This window comes from Aristolochia californica, unplaced genomic scaffold (assembly GCF_029961685.1).
Source record: "Aristolochia californica isolate CCGP_79_NKW_82.1479 unplaced genomic scaffold, dmAriCali1.0.hap1 SCAF_11, whole genome shotgun sequence".
In the NCBI taxonomy this organism is placed as follows: Eukaryota; Viridiplantae; Streptophyta; class Magnoliopsida; order Piperales; family Aristolochiaceae; genus Aristolochia; species Aristolochia californica.
Genome location: NW_027181782.1, coordinates 11,952,535 through 11,978,201, shown reverse-complemented (window position 1 = coordinate 11,978,201; position 25,667 = coordinate 11,952,535). Strand labels below are relative to the sequence as shown.

General features: G+C 37.6%; 2 protein-coding genes across 2 annotated transcripts; one reads left to right on the top strand and one right to left on the bottom strand.

Annotated features, from left to right (window-relative positions):
• The first annotated feature begins 14,290 nt into the window (after positions 1 to 14,290).
• LOC137944691 (uncharacterized) lies at positions 14,291 to 17,217 on the top strand. Its single transcript, XM_068790410.1, has 4 exons — positions 14,291 to 14,547; positions 16,124 to 16,244; positions 16,362 to 16,564; positions 16,754 to 17,217. Exons 1-4 carry the CDS (start codon positions 14,329 to 14,331, stop codon positions 16,763 to 16,765), a joined length of 555 nt encoding a protein of 184 aa, XP_068646511.1. The 5' UTR covers positions 14,291 to 14,328; the 3' UTR covers positions 16,766 to 17,217.
• Positions 17,218 to 17,579: 362 nt separating this feature from the next.
• LOC137944609 (protein FLOWERING LOCUS D) lies at positions 17,580 to 21,897 on the bottom strand. Its single transcript, XM_068790302.1, has 2 exons — positions 19,781 to 21,897; positions 17,580 to 19,032 (listed from the first exon to the last, which is right to left on the bottom strand). Exons 1-2 carry the CDS (start codon positions 21,783 to 21,785, stop codon positions 18,269 to 18,271), a joined length of 2,769 nt encoding a protein of 922 aa, XP_068646403.1. The 5' UTR covers positions 21,786 to 21,897; the 3' UTR covers positions 17,580 to 18,268.
• Positions 21,898 to 25,667: the final 3,770 nt, after the last annotated feature.

Genomic DNA, 25,667 nt, shown 5'->3' with positions numbered 1-25,667 from the left:
CCCACTTACGAACCTAGAGGTGGCCAAACAATCAGATGATCTTTACCACAAATCAACCCAAGGAGGACCTCCCATGTCTGAGGTGCAGCCAAAGATGGGGGACCTTGACAAATCTTTTTAATGATAATTGAATAATTAGGTATTACACTAGGCTTAAAGAGAGTCGGAATTTCATTCGATTGTAAACTTCAGCTAAAAGAGCTTATTAGTGGAATTTCTCAAAGCAAGGGTTCTTAGGCAATGATTACCATTAGGGAAACATTGAGAACAAAAACTCATTGTCTCCTTGTAGTGTGTGCTTATTAATTATATGTCATAATTTTTTCACACTAGGATTGATGGAGAAAGTTCTAAATCCCCACAATTTGTTGATGGAGAGCATGAGCTTGTAGATAGGTAATGTGGGTCAAATTGGGTTGGTAGGTTGAAGGATAACTTGAGAAAGTTAGATCCATAAATAGTGGTTTGAAAAATTAGGTACAATCTAGGCAGAGAAATCAACAGTTGGAGTGAGAGATAGGGTGGGGAAAACTGGAGAAAGTCTCATAGTTGCCTACTTGTTTACATCCACTTGTTCAAACATCAAATGAATGCATGCGTAAACAACTAAATAATAAAATTATTACTTCTCCTAGGTGCAATTCCCTTTTTTCAGAAAGAAATGTCCACAGTTAGGTCCCTCTTACAAACCTAGAGGTGGCAAAACAATCAAATGATCTTTAAACCAACCCAAGGAGTAGTTCCCATATCCGAGGTGCAACCAAAGATGGGGGAACTTGACAAATCTTTTTAGATCATTGAATAATTAGGTATTACACTAGCCTAAAAGAGAGTCGGAATTTCTTTTGATTGTAAACTTCAGCTAAAAGAGCTTATTAGTGGAATGTCCCTAAGCAAGGGGTCTTAGGCAATGACTTCCATTAGGAGAACATTGTGAACAAAAAATTATTGTCTCCTTGTGATGTGTGCATATTAATTATTTACCATATTTTTTCACACTAGGATTGATGAGAAGAGTTCTAAATCACCACAATTTGTTGATGGAGAGTATGAGCTTGCTACAGACAAGTAATATGACTCAAACTATGTTGGAGGGTTGAAGGATAACTTCAAAAAGTTGTGTACATAAATAGCTATTTAAGAAACAGGCACAGTTTGGGCAGACAAATCAAATTTCGGGATGAGAGATAGGGTGGGGAAAACTGGAGAAAGTCCCATAGTTGTCTGCTTGTTTACTTCCACATGTTCAAACATCAAATGAGTGCATGAGTAAACAATCAAAAGATCAAAGCATTACTTCTCCTCAGTGCAATTCCCCTTTGCAAAAAGAAATACCAACTAATAGGTCCTACTTCATGACTTAGAGGCGGCATAACAATCAAATGATCTTTACCACAAACCAACCCTAGGAGTAGCTCGGAATTCTGAGACGCAGCCAAAGATGGGGGACCTTGACAAATCTTTTTAGATCATTGAATAATTAAGTATTACATTTGGCTTAAAGAGAGTTAGAATTTCTTTCGATTGTAAATTTCATCTAAAAGAGCTTATTAGTGGAATTTCCCTGAGCAAGGTTTCTTAGGTACCGACTACCAATAGGGGAATATTGACAACAAAAAATCATTGTCTTCTTGTGGTGTATGCATATTAATTATTTGTCATTTTTTTCACAGAAGGATTGAAGGGGAGAGGTCAAAATTAGCACAATCTATTGATGGAGAGCTTGAGCATACTGCAGATAGGTAATTGGGTTGGTAGGTTGAAGGATAACTTGAGAAAGTTGGGTCCATTGATAGTAGTTTGAGAAACAGGTACAGTCTGGGCAGAGAAATCAATAGTTGGGGTGAGAGATAGGGAGAGAAAAACTGGAGAAAGTCCCATAGTTGCCTACTTGTTTAAATCCACCTGTTCAAACATCAAATGACTGCATGAGTAATCAACCAAAAGATAAAAGCATTACTTCTCCTAGGTGTAATTCCCCTTTGCAAAAAGAAATGTTCACTGCCAGGTCCAACTTACAGACCTAGAGGTGGCAAAACAAACAGATGATCTTTAACACAAACCAACACGATGAGAAGCTCCCATGCCTGAGGTGCAGCCAAAGATCGAGGACCTTGACAAATATTTTTAGATCATTGAATATTTATGTATTAAATTATGTTTAAAGAGAGTCAGAAATTCTTTTAATTGTAAACTTCAACAAAAAGAGCTAATTAGTGGAACTTCTTTGAGCAAGGGTTCTTAGGCACAGACTACCATTAGGGGAACATTGAGAACAAAAAAGCATTGCCTCCTTGTGGTGTGTGATTATATATTATTTATAATATTTTTTAACACTAGGATTGATTGGGAGAGTTCTAAATCTCTACAATCTGTTGAGGAGAGCATGAGCTTGCTACAGACAGGTAATATGGCTCAAACTATGTTGGAAGGATGAAGGATAACTTCAAAAATTTGGGTCCATAGATAGCTCTTTAAGAAACAGGTACAGTTTGGGCAGAGAAATCAAATTTTGGAGTGAGAGATAGTATGGGGAAAATCGGAGAAAGTCTCATAGTTGCCTACTTCTTTACTTCCACATGTTCAAACATCAAATGACTGCATGAGTAAACAACCGAAAGATAAAAACATTACTTCTCCTTAGTGCAATTCCCCTTTGCAGAAAGAAATGTCCACTACTAGGTCCTACTTCCGGACCTAGACGTGGCAAAACAATCAGATGATCTTTACCACAAACCAACCCTAGGAGTAGCTCCCATGTTTGAGGTGCAGTCAAAGATGGGGGACCTTGACAAATCTTCTTAGATCATTGAATAATTAGGTATTACACTAGGCTCAAAGGGAGGGTGAATTTCTTTCGATTATAAACTTCAGTTATAAGAGCTTATTAATGGAATTTACCTGAGCAAGGATTGTTAGGTAATGACTACCTTTAGGGGAATTTTGAGAACAAAATATCATTGTCTCCTTGTGGCGTGTGCTTATTAATTATTTGTCATATTTTTTTCATAGAAGGATTGAAGGGGAGAGTTCTAAAATACCATAATCTGTTTATGGAGTGAATGAGCTTGTTGTAGACAGGTAATGTGGGTCAGACTGGGTTGGTAGGTTGATGGATAACTTGAGAAAGTCTAGTCCATATATAGTGCTTTGACAAACAGGTACAGTCTGGGCTGAGACATCAATAGTTGGGGTGAGAGATAGGGTGGGGAAAATCGGAGAAAGTCCGATAGTTGCCTACTTTTTTACATCCACTTGTACAAACATCAAATGACTGCATGAGTAAAAAACCAAAAGATAAAAGCATTACTTCTCCTAGGTGAAATTCCCCTTTGCAAAAAGAATTGTCCACTGCCAGGTCCCACTTACAGAACTAGAGGTGGCAAAATAATCAGATGATCTTCGCCACAAACCAACCCGAGGGGTAGCTCCCATGGCTAAGGTGCAGCCAAAGATTGAGGACCTTAACAAATTGTTTTAGATCATTAAATAATTAGGTATTACACTAGGCTTAAAGAGAGATGGAATTTTTTTTTATTGTAAACTTTCGCTAAAAGAGCTTATTATTGGAATGTCCTTAGGTAAGGGTTCTTAGACAATGACTACCATTAGGGGAACAATGAGACCAAAAATCATTGTCTCCTTGTGGTGTGTCCTTATATATTATTTATCATATTTTTTCACACTAGGATTGATGGGGAGAGTTCTAAATCCCCATAATCTGTTGATGGAGAGCAAGAGCTTGCTGCAGATAGGTAACGTGGGTCAGACTGGGTTGGTGGGTTGAAGGATAACATGAGAAAGTTGGATGCATAGATAGTTGTTTGAGAAACAGGTACAGTCTGGGCAGAGAAATCAATAGTTGGGGTAAGAAATAGGATGAGGAAAATCGGAGAAAGTCCCATAGTTGATTGCTAGTTTACATCCACCTGTTCAAACATCAAATGACTACATGAGTAAATAACCAAAAGATAAAAGCATTAGTTCTCCTCAGTGCAATTCCCCTTTGCGGAAAGAAATGTCCACTGCCAGATCCCACTTACGAACCTAGAGGTGGCAAAACAATCAGATGATCTTTATCACAAACCAACCCGAGTAGCTCCCATGTCCAAGGTGCAGCCAAAGATGGGAAACCTTGACAAATCTTTTGAGATCATTGCATAATTAGGTATTACGCTAGGCTTAAAGAGAATCGGAATTTCTTTCAATAGTAAACTTCAACTAAAGGAGCTTGTTAGTGGATTTTCCTTGTGCAAGGGTTCAAAGACAATGACTACCATTAGTGGAACATTGAGAATAAAAAAAATATTGTCCCCTTGTCGTGTGTGTTCATTAATTATTTGTGATATTTTTTTCACACTAGGATTGATGGAGAGAGTTCTAAATCACCTCAATCTGTTGATGGAGAGCAAGAGCTTGCTGCAAATAGGTAATGTGGGTCAGACTAGGTTGGAGGGTTGAAGAATAACTAGAGAAAGTTGTGGGTGAGAGATAGGATGGGGAAAACTGTAGAAAGTCCCATAGTTGCCTAGTTGTTTAAATCCATCTATTCAAACATCAAATGACTGCATGTGTAAACAACCAAAAAATAAAACCATTACTTCTCCTCAGTGCAATTCCCCTTTTCAGAAAGAAGTGTCCACTGCCAGGTCCCACTTACAGACATAGAGGTGGCAAAAATATCCGATGATCTTTATTATAAACCAACCCGAGGAGTAGCTCCCATGTCTCAGGTGCTGCCAAAGATGGGTGACCTTGACAAATCTTTTTAATGACCATTGAATAATTAGGTATTACACTAGGCTTCAAGAGAATCATAATTTCTTTCGATTGTAAACTTCTGCTGAAAGAGCTTATTAGTGGAATTTCGTTGAGCAAGGGTTCTTAGGCAATGACTACTATTATGGGAACATTGAGAACAAAAAACCATTGTCTCTGTGTGGTGTGTGCTTATTAACTATTTGACATATTTTTTCACACTAGGATTGATGGGGAGAGTTCAAAATCACTAAAATTTGTTGATGGAGCGCATGAGCTTGCTGCAGACAGGTAATGTGGGTCAGACGGGGTTGGTGGGTTGAAGGATGACTTGAGAAAGTTTGGTCCGTAGATAGTAGTTTGAGAAATAGGTACAATCTAGGCAGAGAAATCAATAGTTGGGGTGAGAGATAGGGTGGGGAAAACCGGAGAAATTCCCATAGTTTCCTGCTTGTTTACATCCACTTGTTCAATTATCAAATGACTACATGGGTAAACAACCAAAAGATAAAATCATTACTTCTCCTTAGTGCAATTCCTCTTTGCGGAAAGAAATGTGCACTACCAGGTCCCACTTATGGACCTAGAGGTGGCAAAACAATCAGATGATCTTTACCAAAAATTTACCCTAGGAGTATCTCCCATGTTTGAGGTGCAGCCAAAGATGTAGGACCTTGACAAATCATTTCAGATCATTGAATAATTAGGTATTACATTAGGCTTAAAGAGAGTCAAAATTTCTTTCGATTGTAAACTTCAGCAAAAAGAGGTTACCAGTAGAATTTCCCAAAGCAAGGGTGGCTACCATTAGGAGAACATTGAGAATAAAAAAAATCATTTGTCTCCTTGTGGTGGTGTGCTTATTAATTACTTGTCATATTTTTTTAACACTAAGATTGATAGGGAGAGTTCTAAATCACCACAATCTATTGATGGAGAGCATGTGCTTGTTGCAGATAGGTAATGTGGGTCATACTGGGATAGTAGGTTAAAGGATAACTTGAGAAAGTTGGGTCCATATACAGTGGTTTAAGAAACTGGTACAATCTGGGCAGAGAAATCAATAATTGGGGTGAGAGATAGGGTGGGGAAAACCGGAGAAAGTCCCATAGTTGTCTGCTTGTATACATCTAACTATTCAAACTTTAAATGACTGCATGAGTAAATAACCAAAAGATAAAAGAATTACTTCTCCACACTGCAATTCCCCTTTGAAGAAAGAAGTGTCCACTGCCAAGTCCCACTTACGGACCTAGAGGTGGCCAAACAATCAGATGATCTTTACCACAAACCAACCCGAGGAGTAGCTCCCATGTCTGAGGTGCAGCCAAAGATGGGGGACCTTGACAAATCTTTTTAGATAATTGAATAATTAGGTATTACACCAGGCATAAAGAGTGTCAAAATTTCTTTCGACTGTAAACTTCAGTTAAAAGAACTTATTAGTGCAATTTTCTTGTGCAAGGGTTCTTTGGCAATGACTGCCATTAGGGGAACATTGAGAACAAAACATCATTGTCGTCATGTGGTGTGTGCTTATTAATTATTTGTCATATTTTTTAACTCTAGGATTGATATGAAGAGTTCTAAATCACCACAATTTGTTCGTGGAGAGCATGAGCTTGTTGTAGACAAGTAATGTGGGTCAGATTGGGTTAGTGGGTTGAAGGATAACTTGAGAAAGTTGGGTCCATAGATAGTGGTTTGAGAAACAGGTGCAGTCTAGGCAGAGAACTCAATAGTTGGGGTGAGTGATAGAGTGAAAAAAACCAGAGAATGTCCCATAGTTGCTTGCTTGTTTTCATCCACCTGTTCAAACATCAAATGATTGCATGCGTAAATAACCAAAAGATAAGCATTACTTATGGACCTAGAGGTGGCAAAACAATCAAATGATATTTACCAAAAACCAACATGAGGAGTAGCTCCCATGTCTAAGGTGCAGCCAAAGATGGGGGACCTTGACAAATATTTTTAGATCATTGAATAATTAGGTATTACACTTGGCTTAAAGAGAGTCCGAATTTCTTTCAATTGTAAACTTCAGTTAAAAGAGCTTATAAGTGGAATTTCCCTGAGCAAGGGTTCTTAGGCAACGACTACCATTTGGGGAACATTGAGAACAAAAAATCATTGTCTTCTTGTGGTGTGTGCTTATTAATTATTTGTCATATTTTTTTCATAGAAGGATTGAAGGGGACAGTTCTAAATCACCACAATCTATTGATCGAGAGCATGAGTTTGTTGCATATTGGTAATGTGGGTCAGACTGCGTTGGTAGGTTGAAGGATAACTTGTTAAAGTCCGGTCCATAGATAGTGGTTTGAGAAATAGGTACAGTCTGGGCAGAGAAATCAATAGTTGGGGTGAGAGATAGGGTGGGTAAACCAGTGAAAGTCCCACTGTTGCCTACTTGTTTACATCCACATGTTCAAACATCAAATGATTACATGAGTAAACAAAGAAAAGATAAAAGCATGACTTCTCCTAGGTGCAATTCCCCTTTTCAAAAACAAATGTCTACTGCTAGGTCCCACTTACAGACCTAGAGGTGGCAAAACAATCAGATGATTTTTACCACAATCCAACCCGAGGAGTAGCTCCCATGCCTGAGGTGCAGCCAAAGATCGAGGACCTAGACAAATATTTTTAGATCATTGAATAATTAGGTATTACATTAGCCTTAGAGAGAGTTGGAATTTATTTTGATTGTAAACTTTAGCTAAAAGATCTTATTAGTGGAATTTCCCTGTGCAAGGGTTCTTAGGCAACAACTACCGTTAGGGGAACATTGAGAACAAAAAATCATTGTCTCCTTGTGGTTTGTGCTTGTTAATTATTTGTCATATTTTTTTACACTAGGATTGATAGAGAGATTTCTGAATCACCACATTCTTTTGATAGAGAGCATGAGCTTGTTGTAGACAGGTAATGTGGACCAGACTAGGGTAGTGGGTTGAAGGATAACTTGAGAAAGTTGGGTCCATAGATAGTGTTGAAAGATAGGGCCCAAGCCCACACGAGCAAGGAAGGCCCACATATCTAAGAGTATTATAAGATGGGCCGCACGACCAAAGAAGGCCCATAAGATGGGCCCAAGCCCATAAGAAGTAGGACCCACCATGATTACCACGAGTTGGCATCCTTATCTTAGAAGTTGGGAAAATCAAGAAGGACTCACAAAGTCATCTTTATCTTATAGTCACGTCCTAGAAGAGTTCTAGTTTTGAATATTTGTCTTTTATCTATATTGAGTTATTTAATTATGCTAGGACTTATCTTTAAGTGTTAAAGTTAGGGTGTAATTGGGACGAAGGTAGTTTTATTGTAATTGGAATCTACTACCTACCTCTATTATAAATAAAGGTTCATGTATTCTGATTATAATAAGTTTATGAAGTCAATGAAGTATTTTTTTTCTTTTCCATAAATTCAACATGGTATCAGAGCAGGTTCTGTGAGTTGATTTGGTCAACCCACAGAGATAATGAGATCATTTTCTCTAAACCCTAAACCCTAAGCCTAGGTTCATAGTTATTTTTTTCTGTCCCTACACCCGTAGTTTTCATTGCATTTTTTTACCTCTATACTGAGCTTTTAATATTCAAAATTATATATTGACAGAAATATATTTGGGTATACTTTCCAAATAAAAATTATTTTTTTTCAATCGGAGTTATCTACAGAGAGATATCGGTATTTGAAAGAGCAGAGGTCAGATATGCAATAAGGTTAGATCAGCAACAGCAAGCTTCCGCTTTCGTGGTATTTTATGCTATCAAGAACTAAACTTTATATGGAGAAATATATATCCAAAGAAACATATGTAATTCTATTTTTTTACCTATTCAACCAATTTTTTATCTGATTTATCTACAAAGATAAATTGATATTTGAAGTAGAAAATGTCAGATTGCAAAAGAGGTTCGAGTAGCAGTAGAAAGCTTCAACTTCTGAGGTATTTTATGTTATGAACAAAGAGACTTTATATGGATAATTATATATGAAAGGAAATATATGTAAATCTATTTTCTTACCTATTCAATCAATTCTCGTTTCGATTTTTTTATAAGGAGATATTGATCTTAGAAGAGTCAATGGTCATTTTGGAAAAAAAGGAGAAACAGTACTTAGTTCGGCTAGATGACAGAGAACGAAATCTATCAGATTATTTATCTTCTGATAATTATATTTTATGAAGAGAAATTATACTTGGATGAAATTTATTTAATTCTAGTTTCAGACAAAGAAAATTTCATGTAAATCTGATCTATATTTAAAGATATACTCGCATTGGAAGAGTCAAAGGTCATTCTGGTATTATGTTGCAATGAAAAATCCGAATTTAAGCCCATTGTTTTGCATCACTTTTTGAGTTGATATATCAGGAAAATATCTCACTTCTCCCTGGTTTGACGGCTTATCTATACATATTTGTTATTTGTCTTATGGCTACATCTATGATATTTGGTTCAAACTGGGATCACTGCCTTTACCACCCAACTTGAGGGGGAGAAGTAGAAGAAGTACAAGGAAGAGGTATTTTTATTCCATATGTTGTGGATAAGTTTTATGTGACCAAAATATTCAAGAAAGAGGGAGCACAAAAGATGAAGCTTATGCATCTAAGAAAAAAATATTTATATCGGATTATGATTATTTTATGGGTCCTTCTTCAAGGTTTATTATTTTGGTTCGTGTTATATGAGTTGGAAAATGGTCGTGTTACATTACAACTGCTGTTATTATGTCTCTTTGGATGAGAAATTATTATAGAAGAAGAGGTGGCTTCGGTATCTTTCCTCATACCATTATTTATTTGCCCCCGTAAAAAATATAAAAAATGTCAATGGTTGGGATTCCATGACGGAGGAACTTAATACCCCGTCAAAAATATCAAGTGTCAATGGTTGGGATTCCATGACGGAGGAACTTAATACCCCATAAAAAATATTAAATGTCAACGATTGGGACACCATGATGGAGGAACTTATTATTATATCTATGTTATAACCTCTGAATTGTCCTACTGGGTCTCATGGAAGAGAGCATTAGCGTGAGGGGGAGTGTTGGAAGATTGGATGACTACTATTTTATATAAAAAGATTCTATACATCATTTGCAGCAAGTTGGGAGTTCTTGATGTTCTCTCACCCTCAGCTTGAGGGGGAGTGTTGAAAGATAGAGCCCAAGCCCACACGACCAAGGAAGGCCTACATATCTAAGAGTCTTATAAGATGGGCCACATGACCAAAGCAGGCCCACAAGATGGGCCCATGCCCATAAGAAGTAGGACCCACCATGATTACCACGAGTTGGTATCCTTATCACATAAGTTGGAAGATCAAGAAGGACTCACAAAGGCATCTTTATCTTATAGTCACATCCTAGAAGAGTTCTAGTTTGAGTTATATTTGTCTTTTATCTATATTAAGTTATTTAATTATGCTAGGACTTATCTTTAAGTGTTAGAGTTTGGGTGTAATTGGGACAAAGCTAGTTTTATTGTAATTGGATTCTACTACCTTCCTCTATTATAAATAGAGGTTCATGTACTCTGATTATAATAAGTTTATGAAGTCAATGAAGTATTTTTTTTCTTTTCCATAAATTCAACAGATAGTGGTTTGAGAAACAGGTACAGTCTGGGCAGAGATATCAATAGTTGGGGTGAGAGAGGGTGGGGAAAACCGGAGAAAGTCTCTTAGTTGCCTACTTGTTTATATCCACATGTACAAACATCAAATGATTGCATGAGTAATGATTTTATCTTTTGGTTGTTTACTCATGCAGTCATTTGATGTTTGAACAGGTGGATGTAAACAAGCAGGCAACTTTGAGACTTTCTCCGGTTTTCCCCACCCTATTTCTCACCCCAACTGTTGATATCTTTGCCCATAATGCACCTTTTTCTCAAACCACTATCTATGGACCCCAACTTTCTCAAGTTATCTTTCAACCCACCAACCCCGTCTGACCCACATTACTTGTCTGCAGCAAGCTCATGCTATCTATCAACAGATTGTGGTGATTTAGAACTCTCCCCATCAATCCTAGTGTAAAAAAAATATGACAAGTAATTAATAAGCACACACCACAAGGAAACTATGATTTTTTGTTCTCAATGTTCCCCTAATGGTAGTCATTGCCTAAGAACCCTTGCTAAGGGAAATTCCACTAATAAGCTTTTTTAGTTGAAGTTTACAATCAAAAGAAATTTTGACTCCCTTTAAGCATAGTGTAATACCTAATTATTCAATGATCATGAAAAAGATTTTTCATGGTCCCCTATCTTTGGTTGTACCTAAGACATGGGAGCTACTCCTGGGGTTGGTTTGTGGTAAAGGTCATCTAATTGCTTTGCCACCTCTAGGTCCGTAAGTGGGACCTGGCAATGGATATTTCCTTATGCAAAGTGAATTGCACTGAGAAGAAACTTTTATCATTTGGTTGATTACTCATGTGTTGATTTTCAAGACTCTATGAATTTAGCTCATGGAGAAAAAAAGAGAGAGATCCATTGGAAGAAAACCAAAGGACGAAGAGATTATGGACATGATATCCTAACCCTCCCCCTGAAGCTCTATTGATAGATTAATGAAACTAATGTATTATAATAATACCCCTGAACTTAGGGTTTAGGGTTTAGAGTTTTAACCTTGGAACTTTAACCTAATTATATTAATGCCATCTCTATTAGGTGACTTTTTATTTACCATCTTGCCATCATATTATATGGGCCTATGGGCCTTCTCATTATGGACATGATATCCTAACCCTCCCCCTGCAACTCTATTTATAGATTAATGAAACTATTGTATTACAATAATACCCCTTAACTTCGGGTTTAGGGTTTAGAGTTTTAACCCTGGAAGTTTAACCTAATTACAGCAATGCTATCTCTATGAGGTGACTTTTTATTTACCATCCTGCCATCATTATATATGGGCCTATGGGTCTTCTCCTTGAGCCCGTCTTCTATATCTCTTGGATATATGGACCTTCCTTGGTCTTATGGGCTTGAACCCATCTTCCAACGCTCCCCCTCAAGCTGGAGGTGAGAGAATAGCATGAACTCTCAACTTCCTGTAAATGATGTATAAAATCATTTTTTTTATAAAATGGTACATCTTCTAATATGCTTTCATCTTCCAACACTCCCCCTCACACTGGTGCTCTCGTTCATGAGGCCCAATTGGCATAATATAAGTGAGAGTAAAATCACTCCTAGCAGCTAAGACATTGCTCCATACTCCAGTTTTAACTCATGCTAGATGTAGGGCACACTCCATCTTCTGTAGGTAGTGTGCCCATCTGCATTGCTCTAAAGTGCCCACCTCCACCACCATGTCCCTCCATAAGACAACGACTCTCTAGCGGTAGAGTAATAAATGACATTAATGGGGGGAAGTGGGCTTATTTATCATGGTGTCCCAACCGTGATATTTTTTAGAGTTAAAATAAATGATGGTGTCCCAATCCGAGCACCAACTCTCATGGTGTCCCAACCGTGATATTTTCGAGAGTCAAATAAATTATGGTATGAGAAAAGGTACTAAGGCCACCTCTTCTTTAATAATAATGTCTAATTCGAAGAGACACAATAGCACCAACTGAAATAGGTTTAGGCCCATATAACACGAACCAAAATAATCCTTGTAAAATTGACCCATGAAATAATCTAATGCACATATATGTGCAAAATAATATGTTGACCAAGGAATAATCTGTCAATTCTTCAAAATAATAATCCAGCCAGAGAAAAATTTATCTGAGTCGTGCCGAGTCAATATATCCGAGTCATGGAAGCAATTTGTATAAACTTGGATCTGGACATGTATACCGAGGTAGGAAATAAGTGTCCCGAGTCAAATTGACCCGGACCGAGTTGACTCGGTCCCAGTTGGTTCGGGTTGACTTGGTCTGGCTGGTGCAGAAGCAGTAAGTGCCCTAGGGTTGTTGGGTTGACCCGGTCTGGTCCGGGTTGAATCAGGCGCGGGCTGACGCTGTTTTAATTTTTCCTAACTGAGGAAAAATTACAACAGGCAATCGTCGGGCAGCTGGCATTCGAACAGAGCGGAATCAGAGATCTTCGGTTGGACAACAACAGCAAAGATACGATCCAGAAACAGAAACGGAAAAATTAATCTGGTTGGCATCTTCTTCCTTCCAAAACGGCAACCCATCTGGCGCAAGTAAGGCCAGCGAAGCATAAGATTCTATCTTCGGCTAGGCTGGTTTCCGAACATAGTGGAAAACCAAAGAGAAACTTCCCGACAGCAGCAGAGTATATCTCCCGGAGAATCAGTAGAAGAAGAAAACTTTCCTCGGTTAATTGACAAGCAAAAAATGGGCAGGAAATATAGGCAGGAGCGCTCGGCGACTTCCTTGCCGTGAGAAGTTGTCGTCTTCGGCGCCGAATAGAGCGGGACAACAGCAACGTTCAGACGATAATTATGGCTATATTATGTAAGAAACTTTCTGCCAGAAGCAGTAGAATCAGCGGAGCTCGGTGTCATTGTCTTCGGCAATAGCAACATCATCTTTGGCAAAACAGAACCTCGGCATTACGGCAAGGCAACACGGGGAACTAGTGAGAATTACGACAAATCAGCCAAGATGCGAGATTAATGAAATTAATGGCAACTTTGGACAGCAGAACAGCGAGGAAACTCTAGCCTCTGATCGACTATCGTGCCTCCAGCTGCGGATTCGATTTGTAGGTTGATCACAGCGCCAACCACTGTGGTCACGGTTCCGGTGGCTAATCTTAAAACTCCCTCTCTTGCTGCTTTTGAATCGAGATTCCCTATCTCGTTTTGTTTTCTAGAGACCAAGAAGAGCAAGAGATATCACAGAGACGTTGCTATCGTTTTGTCTCAGTCTGCTGCTTCTTTCTCATAATGGCAGAGGAAGAATGGCAATGGCAGAGTAATGCCGGGCAATAAGAGAAAACAATCAACAAAATAAATAAATTAATATTCAGCAACTATGAAAAAACAAAAGACGAATGAAACCTGAAAACAATAGTCTTGAAAATCAGTGCTAAGGACTCCACGGAAACTATTACGTATTGGATCCATTATCATGGTTTTCCAAAAGATTGTTCTGGATTTTAATATTGTTGCTTGAGCAAGATTTTATTGAAGTCGGTTCAGGACATGGAATCCGGTCTATTTGGGCGAGTCCTTTCCTACCCGCTCCTGACCCAACTTGAAATTTAAACAAGGAAAATTTGTAAATTATATATTAATTTAAGCTAATTCTACAATTCATAGATCAATGATGTCAAATTTACGATTTATATCCTTTGAGAAAAAAAAAATGTCCTTGTTTTCATCCCACAACTATTTGATAACTTAAAATTATGAGTAATATAATTATTATTTATTGCTTAACATAATATTGTAATGATATATAATATAGTAAAGAACCGTAGTTTTTACAACAATTAATATGTAATCCATAAAATTTTCCTTTAAATAACCCATTATGGAAACCATGTTCCTTGATTTCCCATCTTCGCGTTCACATGATACATGAAGTTGTCGGGTATTGTTTTTATGTGCCATGCGTGCCCCAGGGCAGGAAACCAGAATCCAAATGGGAACTCAGAGCACGCCGCGGCCCCTCTTATGCACGGTGGTAGCCGTGGATTCCACCTGCTTCTACTACAGGGTCTGCGCCGTCTGCGAGAAGGCACTTCCTGACAACTCTACCTGCAAATTCTGCGACTACAAGGCTTTCAACCCTGGATCTTCCGGTTCCAAACGTGTTTACAGAATTTTGGTTTGTCAATCACCATTTCAGTTTTTTACTGAAGGATTATTTGATGGTAGCATTTCAGAGTAGCCTTTTCCTGCCATAGCTTGTTGGGAAACTCATTTTTTCTTTTCCATTTTCAGTTCATGTTCATGTTCTTCTCTTTATCGTGTATGCATCATCTTTTTAATCGCATTGACCCTTTCTTTGAAAATTAGCCGGATTTTGTTTGCCTCGTCTTAATTAAGGTCAGCCATTTTCATTTCGATCTGGTTGGAATATGTTGCCGTGCTTTTTATCTTCTGGCTTGTTATAGATATTTTTTTTTTTGTAATTGTCTAGCTTTTTAACAGGGTTGTCATCCAGTTGAGTTCAATACTTTATCTCTTACTCCATTCAAAGATTGCCTTTTTTTGGTTGTGCTATCATAGTAGGCATTAGTTTGGATTCCTCATGCTAAAAAGGTTAAGGAAGACTGCGATTGATGTCATCAATATCAGGCTTTCTAGGTGTTTGATCAGCAAAACTAAGCTCATTTTGTAAGATGCCAGTAAAAAATACAAGATTGGTATTTCTTTTCTAAGTAATTTGATTATTTTGCAAGTATTGGTTCTTAGTTTTATGACATTGGTGGCAAAAATGAGCGTGTTTTTTTTTTTTCATTTTCTCCAATTTTATTGCAAATATGGAACTTTTGTTTTAACTGCCAGGTCTTGCTCATGATGTCTGTTCCAACAATTGTTGGTTTCTGGGCTTCGATGTTTTGCTTTATAAATAGGGTCACTTGTGCTTTTTTGTGTTTTTGAAGTAAACCTGTGAGGCATAATGCAGACAACTGCAACCTTACTGCAATATACTGACTGCCATGTGGACGATAAAAAGCTTTTGAACCAACTTGTTCAAAGGGCAAAAGCAGATAATATAATTACTCTTTTACCTTACCCTTCCAAGTAGAAATAAAAAGATTTTTTTTTTTTTTTTGACAACCTCTAAATTTCTAAATATCATAGTAAGACTCTGTTCATGTTCTTAAGATCTAATAACATAATTTCGCTTTTAGCTTACTCTTCCAAGTAGAGCTAAAGAGCCATAGATCCTTCATGGTGCTTTTCAACAACCTTTAAATTTCTAAATGCCATAGTAAGATACTATTCATGTTCTTAAGTCTGAGATAACGAAAAGGGTTTTCTAGATCACACAATGATATCTGTGCAGCACAGAGTTTGCAAGACATCTTTTTATGTCCCTTTATTCAGGTTTCTGGTAGAATTTGTCATTTGGATGGAAATTAGTCCATCTGAAGAGGAAATTTGCTAGTGCACCAATTGCCATGGTTTCAGTTACAACAATATCATCAATTAACTTGTATCAATTTTGATCTGTTTGAGTTTTGGACATTGACTAATTGGTTTTACCACATGCAAACAATAAAGAAAAAAGTGCTATCTGCTCCAGGGATCAAATGGCATTGAATGATTTTCTTGCATAAAAAGGCATTGAATTGAAACCTTGTACCTGAAGTTCTTGAGTTGGTTTAAGTTTAACATCTTGTCTGTCTCTGTGAACCCCTCTCAAGTGTTTGGCTTTGTTTTGCTACATGCAGTTATCTATTGCTTCTGAAAGTAAAGTCATGGTGGTCATTTGCTTCGACAGAGCTGCTCGAGTTCTTTTTGGCTGTTCTGCTGATGATTTTTTCAATTTTGCAAAGTTTAATCCCTTCTCTGGTATTGGATTCTTGATCTCAGTCCTCTAGTTATGCTCCTCTTTGCCATTTTCTTTTACTCCTTGAGGTCTTTTGTTTTGTCATTGCTTGGTTTTCTCTTTTCCTGTCCTGATCGTAGCTGAGAAGGCTGGTAGAATCCTCGTGGGAGAAATGCTTAAAGTCACATTGAGCACACCGAAAAGTGGCCATGCTCAACACCTCCGAGTAACTTCTGTTGTTCCATTGCGCTCTGATTTCTGCCCTGTGATTGAGACTTTGAGAAAGCTTTACAAGTCTGATCCTTCAGAAATTGCCCAGAGATCTCTTACACAACCATTTGAGGTAATCTAATCATTTATGCTGGGTAATGAATCTTTAGTTTTTAATTTGCAAATAATTGCTTATTCTCCAGAAATCAATGGAGCCTTTGATTATGGGTGCATAACTTGCGAATGCTCTATGTTCTAAGATTAAGAAACATAGGCAATAGTCGTTGGCATTTCCTCATTTGTCTATTTTACTGAGTTTCAGAATGAGAACTAATAAACCATTCTTGAGGAGTTCAGAAGTTGCACATTCTGCTAAATCCAAGTCGAAAGGAAGTTGGGTTTCTGTCCAAGCTTCAACTTCTGTGGCTTGAGCTACCCCCAGAAGATCACCAGTGGCAAAGACATGAAAGGAGATCCACGCTTATCTCACACACTACAGGAATGTATCCACCATTATCTTCTCGATGTTTTACCCATGTAAAGGGAAGTGTCTTTTTCCAAACTAAACATGACAGTTTGTCTCTTGCATTTGGCATTATTTTTCTGGTTGAAGTTGGCACCGGAGTTTGGGCAGATCTGAATCCATCTCTTCTGTGTACATCCAGTGATGTGATTTGCTTGAAAAAATCCCTCTGTTCTGTGTGTTTTTTTTCTGTATGGAACGTGTCTGGAGGTATACTTCTAGTAGCAGGAGCTCCGTCAAGTATGATTTGAGAGCTTTCAAAATTCTGAGACAAGGGCATTTTGGTCATTTGACCAACATGTATTTCTGTTAGTATGTTCCAGCGTGCTAGGTTTCCAGATTAGAAGTTATGTTTCAAGTTTCAGATAATTCTGTAAAGTATTGAGAGAGTTATGAGAGTAATTGAATCCATAGATAGGCTATGAAGACATCCAATGTTTGGCATGCAAAATAATATAGAAGATTTAGATGGCGAAGGGATTGGGTCTAAACAAATAGTGGGATTTTATTTTTATTAATTTTATAAGCTCTATGCCTTTTCTTCTAGCATGGCTAAACCGAACCTGTAGCATCACCATCCGGGCCAACTATGGCAAATTGGTTAAAAGAAAGGACAGCACCAGGGTTACGCCCACCATGAACTCTTATTCAGTTGGAAAACGAGTGCCCAAGTTTTGATTTTACATACCAACACATTTCGCGCCCAGCTAAAGCCCGAAAAACTTGAAGCAACTGGTGGTTTAGACCATCTGGGACAAAACAGGTCAAATATAAACAGATAATTTTTTTTAAGTAATAATTAAAACCACTACCAAGAGCTTCTGTCATCAACACCTTCAAAATCACAATAGCCACAAATTTGTCCAAGAGAAATTTGAGAAAGTGGTCGTGACAGGAAGGTTCTTCGCTCTCATAGAGCATTATTGACCAAACAGTATCCTACAGATGATGAGAAAATCAGCTACCCTTCTGCCATCTTTCCAAGATAACCTGTCTCATTCTTCCAGTGTCTTTTTGCAATAAAAATCCAGAAGGGAAATAAACCTCAAGCACTTACTCTAAATTGTTAGACTGATACTTGTATAACTGTTTAACTGTTTCCACACTAAATTGTAATAAATTTGTGCTCATTTCCCCACATCAAGGAAAAGACCACAACTCGACCCTGAACGCACTTCTGATAAACTATCTTTCTTCTGAACATACCAGGAAGCATTGCAGCTCAAGACTCAGTTTCCGACTAGATAATTGATTTACACCTCAACTTCAGGCTACTGTGAAAGGGAAAAAGACCAACACTGATCAATCCTCGACTCACTCATCCATTTTGAGGGCTGAGCCGGAACTGGATCTTTTGCCCCTCTCGGCTTTAATAGAAGCAATAACAGAATCTGCAGCAGACCCCAAACCTTTCCTCCCCACTAACTTGACACTTAATTTTTCACACAAGTAGTTCAATCTCACTTCATCCCCACCCCTGACTTCTCGCAGCTCAAGTACCTCTTGCCTTGATAGTAAACTATAAACATGTAGTAGCTGCTGATGGTTAAAATGTGACTGAAGCTGCTGAAAAAGTAATTTATTAGAGTGTGGTTGATCTGACTTCAAACCCTCATTGGTCTTCTTCCGGGACCCACCGAATGTCACCCTTAAAATAGCCTGAGATTTTGGACCGGGACATTTTCTGCCAAAAATAACAGCAAAACTCCCAAACTCCAAATCCGGCTCCCTAAACAGATCTGCAAGAAGGGTTGCACACGACTGGGTATCTTTTGATGGGCTTCTTTCAACTTTGATTTTCAAGGTCCTTGCATTAGCATGACGAGCCATACTTGCTGCTTCTCGAAGACCAGTTAGATATGCTCCGTGCATTGTGGCAGGGTATCGCCTGGTTGTGGCTTCTCCTGCAAAGAAAAGTCTCCCATCCCCAACATTTTCTGCTAAAATGTCATAGTCATCTCCTGTTGCGCCCACTGCTACATTCGAGTAAGAACCTAAACTGAAAGGATCGCTGCCCCATCTAGTGCAGACGGTTTGAATGGGGTCGGGCACATCAATTCCCTGTGGCTCGTATATACCTGTTGGTGAATGCTTATCTTAAGAATAGAACAAAGACATTCAAGCTGAAGAGAACTCCTACATGCACTAAGGCACAGAGAAGAGCACGTATACAAGGGTAGACAGGCAGACTAAACAAACCTTAAAGAAAAATTTTACACAAAAATTACTAGTCTTTGATCATCTTTTAAGCTGTAAAGTCCTTGCAAATGTATAGGAGAGAAGCCATGCCAGGATTAAACAAAGATTCAGAAAAAAAAAAAAAATAGTAACTGGAGTAGTTTCCCATTCAGGGTGTTCACTTTGAACTGAACATTAAGTTGTTTGTATAGGAAACATTCAGATTCATACCGCTATAAAAGGGAAGATATATGATGGTCATAATACATTGCACGTGGAGGTTCTTATCATCTGTAGCATACCATTGTCAGAAAAACTCCTATGATTAACTCAAACCCTAAGTTAGAAGACATATCATAAGCTTATGGAGTATTTAAAATTGAATGATCTCAATATGTTTTCCCATGTTATAAGAATCGTAGTAATTAGCATAGAAATCAAATCACCTTGGCACTTTGAGGAGGAACTTTTGTGGGAAGAATTCTAGCAACTGATAAAATATTTTACAACATCATTTAAAAAAATATATATATATATATATTTTACAAATGCACATGAAGGGTGGATGTATTGGCCACATTCTAGATAATAAAAGATAAAATAGCATGAAAATGATATATCTTTCAGGAACAGAGAAAATTAAAGTACCCCTGAGAATCTGAAGAACTCGAGTTACAGCATCAGTAGGAGGCATGCCTTCAAACTTGATGGCAGCCTCTCCAGCAACAAGTGCTATCAGAAGAGGCCCACCTGCAACAGTTGCATAACTATAAAACAGAAAGAATTCTCCCCGGCGAGTAGGGTCATCCGACAAATGCCCAAAAGTGTCAAGCTCTGTCCCCCAAAATACATAAGGGAACAACATTGCCACCTTATTTAATAAACCAAAACCCATCCTCTTGATCCCATCAAGCTTTCTCTGTGGCAACTCTGGCACAAATTTTATAGAACCACTCTTTAAGACCCCAAGAGGTACTGTACATAATGCCATTTCACCCTCAAAAACCTGATTCCCTGCAAAGACTTGGACTCCATCATTTCCATAATGTACAGCATGCACAGTTTTTTCATATTGAATGGGTAAACTCTCTGTTAAAGCAGAAACCAGCCTCCCGTTTCCACCAGGTAAAAAACAGTGATCTCCACCCATCTCGTAAGGGTCATCCTGGTCCCAGAATGCGAGGGATAATTTAGAGAGTAATCCTGCATTTGCATACTCTAAATTAGCCAGATGCCAATTGAACAAACTCATCTCTTCATTATTAACCGCATCTCCATAGACCTCTCTAAATGTCTCCAAAGCGGCACCAAGAGAAACATCTACTGAAACCTCACCCATAAACTGTCTTAATCGGCTTGCCTGATCCAGAAGCCGATTAAATGCACCCTCCACCTTTGTGTCTGCCGCAGGGTTCACTGGTAATCCATCTGGCCGATACAGTGGACATTTATCTCTGACCTTATGGAGTGGATAATTTAACTGCTTCGCCAGGATCCCTAGTGGATTTCCCAAAGTACCGGTTAGAACACTCCCACCTAAATCTGCTGAAGCAACTCTATTACCACCCTCCATCTTCTTCGTGTAAACGCGGCCACCAGCCCGCTTCCGACCTTCCAAGATAACAACTTTAAACCCAAAGGTGATCAGCTGCCGAGCTGCAGCTAGGCCGGCAAGTCCAGCTCCAATAATTACAACATTAGGCTTATCAGCCTCAGCTGGCATTTTCTCTTTAATAGCAGGTGCAACCCCAAAATTGATGTACCCATAGGAGAGTAGGAAATCATAGGCAGAATCCAAGAGGTAGTGACAATGTGGTGGGATTGAAGAGAAAAAGGGTTCTTTCTCAAGCCAGTTCCATACGTTTTCCCGCCATCTTGCAATAATATGGTTGCGAATGAGGATGTAGTTCACCTGCTCGATGCCGCCCACGGAGGGCACTACATTGGCCTCAATCTCTTCATCGGTAAGAGAATCAGCAGGGAAACCGGCAGACAGACCGATAACAGCCTCAGTTGTGGACTCCTTGTTTATCACAATAATTTCTTCAGATTCGTCGGGAGAAGGATTTGTGGGTTCAACATCTGGCGGCTTAATCCCCATCGGTGGAGCCATAAAGCTACGAACACCAGCCTTGCGGCGATTACTACTTAGGTTGCTCCGTTTGCGCTTACCAACAATTCTTGGGAATAACGAATTGGGGTTCGTGAACGGGTTAGAATCAGTCGGCAGCGTAGAAAGAGGGACAGTATTGACGTTATAGTTGGGGTCAGGGTTTGAAGCTCGACTAGCATTTGAATCTGAGATGGGTCCATAGCTTGTAGCAGGAACAGCGTAGGAGGTTGAACTGGTATTAGAATTTGAAATAATTGAACTGGTTCCCAAAAGAAGGTCAGGGTTTGTGTTTTCCGGTGGAAGAAAATAGAAATTGGAGCCAGCATTCGTCTCCGGTAGGAAAAATTGGGAATTGTTCGGCTGAGGATAAAGGAGACCGCTCGGACCAGGGTTCGGGTGAGGAACAAATAAAACAAACTGGGAGTAATTCTGACCAGCAGCAGAAGTGGAGATGAGAGGAATAGCAGGGACTTGATTAGGGACGATTCGACAGGAAGCAGTTTGATTGGGGATACTTTGGTGGGGAATTTTATCAGCCATCTTCGAGTACCTTTTCTTTTCCGGTCCTTTTCTGATACTGAACTAGGTTTTTTCCCTTCCTCTCTCTTTCTTTCTGCGGAGATTAATGGAGAAGACGCCGGAAAGAGCGAAAGCTGAGCTGCAGGTGGGGTGAGATTTACGGATGGGCACGGGTCGGGTATAGGTTTTTATAAAATCCGAACCCGACACTGAACCCTGCCCCAAACCCGAACTTACAAAAACTCTGGAAACCAACCCCGTCCCCGTCCCGTCCTCCCATCCTTCAACCCCGTCTCTCCCCTGATTCTTGAAAATTCCCGCCCAACCCATTAGATAATGATCCTGTTAAGTAGTATTCTATAAACCTATAAAAATTTACAAAAAATTCAATACTTCATAAAAATCCTTCAACTAGTTTATACCCGTAAAAAACTTATTAAATTACGTCATTATATCTAAAAAATATGTCATTCATATATTTTTAAAGAGCATTATGGGTATCAAAATCTCATAGGTCGGGTTTGACATGGATCGCTGACCCAAAAGTTCATAGGGTTATTTCCCGTCTTATCCCCAACTCGCTGGGCGAAATCTTAAACCTGGGTTGATTCAGGTCGGGTTCCCTACGAAACCCGACCCGATGCCCACCCCTAGGTGAGAAACACAAAATCCAGGATGCGAAAGTCATGTTGTGAGGTAAGAAACACAAATTCTAGGATGCAAGAGATGAGAGGGACCCTCTATGTCACCATAGGAAGCAAACCAATGGTTGAGTTTAAGGTTGAGAGAAAAATATTTTCTCTTTATTAATTTTTATCAAAAATTTTGTTAGAAATTTTTATTTTAACCGATTTTTTTGCATTTGTATTGTCATAAGATATTTTTTTATACTAGAAATAAATTAATTTTTTATAAATAATAAAAATAAAGTTAAAAATAAGAGGTAAATGATCAAGATCTACTTTAGTCTTTCTTGGTTTATTTTTCATACAGTTTCCTATTACAGCAATAAGAAATTCGTTTTCCTATTTTTTTAACATTTCTAAAAGTTAAGAAGAATAAAATCGAATCAAGAGAAAAAATTTCCAAGCACAAATGCTAGAAAATTTTGCTATGACATTTCATCTCACAGTTTCCTGTTGATACAAATACACCTAAAGAGAACCATGTGTTAGACCAAGTGGCTTCTCAAGAAGGGGTAAATTGAGACTCTAAAATAAAATATAACAAATTATTAATAAGCACATACCATAAGGAGACAATAATTTTTTGTTCTCCCAATGGTAGTCCCAAGAACCGTCACTAAGGAAAATGTCACTAATAAGCTCTATTAGCTAAAAATAAACAAGGAGATTCAGGCTCTCTTTAAGTCAAGTGTAATCCCCAATTACATAATTTAATCTCCCTAATAGATTCAATAAAAATTAGATTCTCACTCTAGTGGGCATTGCTTTTTTAGATTCTAGCTCTAGAATGACAATTCTTTTGATTTAAAGGTACTAGAGGACCTTTATTTAAGAAAGTAACATTTAAACTCACAACTTTCTTTTGGAGAGTAGTGAGATCCAAATTTCAAAATCTTTAAACACATGAACTGAAATACATAGGAGTTTGATGGAACTTTGAATGCAAAGATTGTGAAGATTAAATAGAAGGTTTTAAGCAAATTTTGAGTTTTTCTCTTTAAAAGAGTAAAATCAAAATTTAATCCAAAAATATTCTTCCAGAGGTTTGGTATGTCAATGTAAGCTTAACTTATTGTCCTTTACAAGTTTGGAAGGTTATATTTATAAGTTTTTCAGTCAAACTAGTTGTTATTTTACTATTTGCAAAAAAAAAAAAAAAAAAAAAAAACTACAAAAATTTCCTATTGATACGAATACACGTAAAGAGAACCATGTGTTGGCCCAGGTGGCTTCTCAAGAGGGGGTGAATTGAGACTAAGTTAAAATTTAAGCTCTTAATGTGAAGAATAAAATATAAGAAATTATTAATAAGCACATAACATAAGTAGAAGAATTTTTTGTTCTCAATGTTCTCTTAATGGTAGTCCCAATAACCCTTGTTAAGGAAAATGCCACTAATAAGCTCTATTAGCTAAAAACAAACAAGGAGATCCAAGCTCTCTTTAAGTCAAGTGTAATCCCCGATTACATAATTTAATCTCCCTTTGAGATTCAATACAAATTAGATTCTCACCTCTAGTGGGCATTCCTTTTTTTGGATTCTAGTTCTAGAATGCCAATTCTTCTGATTCTAATGTACTAGAGGACTTTTATTTAATAAAGTTAAAATATAATAAAGTAACATTTAAACTTACAACTTTCTTTTGGAGAGTAGTGAGATCCAAACTTCAAAATCTTTAAGCACATGAATTAAATACATAGGAGCTTGATGGAACTTTGAATAGAAAGAATGTGAAGATAAAATAGAAGGTTTAAGCAAATTTTGAGTTTTTCTCTTTGAAAGGGTAAAATCAAAATTTAAGCCAAAAATATTCTTCGAGAGGTTTGGTATGTCAATGTAAGCTTAACTTATTGTCCTTTACAAGTTTGGAAGGTTATTTGTAAGCTTCCCAGCCAAACTAACTGTTATTTGACCATTTTGCATTAAAATTACAAAAAGTGTTTATCAATCAATGAAAAAGTAAAATAAATCAACCATATATAACAACTATATTTTTTAATTTCTCCAAGTTCATTGATCAATTAGCGCATCAATCAATGAGTTTCAACATTTGACAAAACTCATTGATTTATCAACCCATTTCGATTGATAGATTATACTTTTATAGAATTAGATATGCAGATTTTTGTATAATCGATCATGAAAAAAACGATGATCCATCATGCTTTATAACCTCATTTGACAACATTTTATATGATCAATCATACCAAACCTGATAAACCAATCATACTTTAGAATTTTTGCTAGTTTGCATTCTGAATGATCGATCAAGTCTATGGATGGAGGTTGATTGATCATGCAATATGCCAGCTACTATGTTGACATATAAACAAAAAATAAAGTTATTCTACCAATTGTAAAATATTTATATGCATCGATAAAATATGGTTTTGAAATATTTCATGCCCTTAAGCTCTATAACATAATTGTGAATAAGAATTTGAATTTGGTTAGCTATCTACTTACATATCTAGAAATTCTTCTATTTGACTTTCCAAGTTTTCAAGTTTTTTTCTGTGTGTAAGTTCTTCTTCACAACAACAATCTTCAATGTGTTTTTACTTTAGGTATTGACTTTGACAACTTGGTTAATCATTTTTTGCCATAGACATGATATCATAAATTAAAATCAAAATTAATTAACTAATTCAATTTGTATAATATATAATAGGTAGTTAGCAACATATCATAAATTATATTTGTTTTAGGGTAATTTTTTAAAACAGTGTCTTGATGCCATATTTTCAAATGAGAGCTGCTTAGATTTCATATTTGACGATGTAGCTAAATTTTGAATACAATCAACCAATTTTTTTTATGAAGTGGACATGGAGAATGAAATCCTCACTCCTCCAACTACGACAAGAGCCATCAACTCTTTTACAAATCCACGAGCAGCCCACTTGTTTTAATCTCTCAAATTGCACAACCGCAAAATACAATAAATCGATAAAAGAAAATCAGAATAAAAGTAATAAACTATACTATATAAAATAAACTGATTATTCCAAATAAAACAACTACAAGTTTGAAACTGCTTGATTATGCTCAAACCCCCAAAAAAAGCAGATCTTGGAGCTCTTGGGAATGACTTTATCTCAAGATTAGGCGCTTTAATTTTTTTTTATTTTATTTTAGCTCTTGGGCACTTAGAGCTATTTGCGGAGCTTAAAATGAACTAAGCCATTTTTTACCATTGGGGATTGAGCAAAGTCT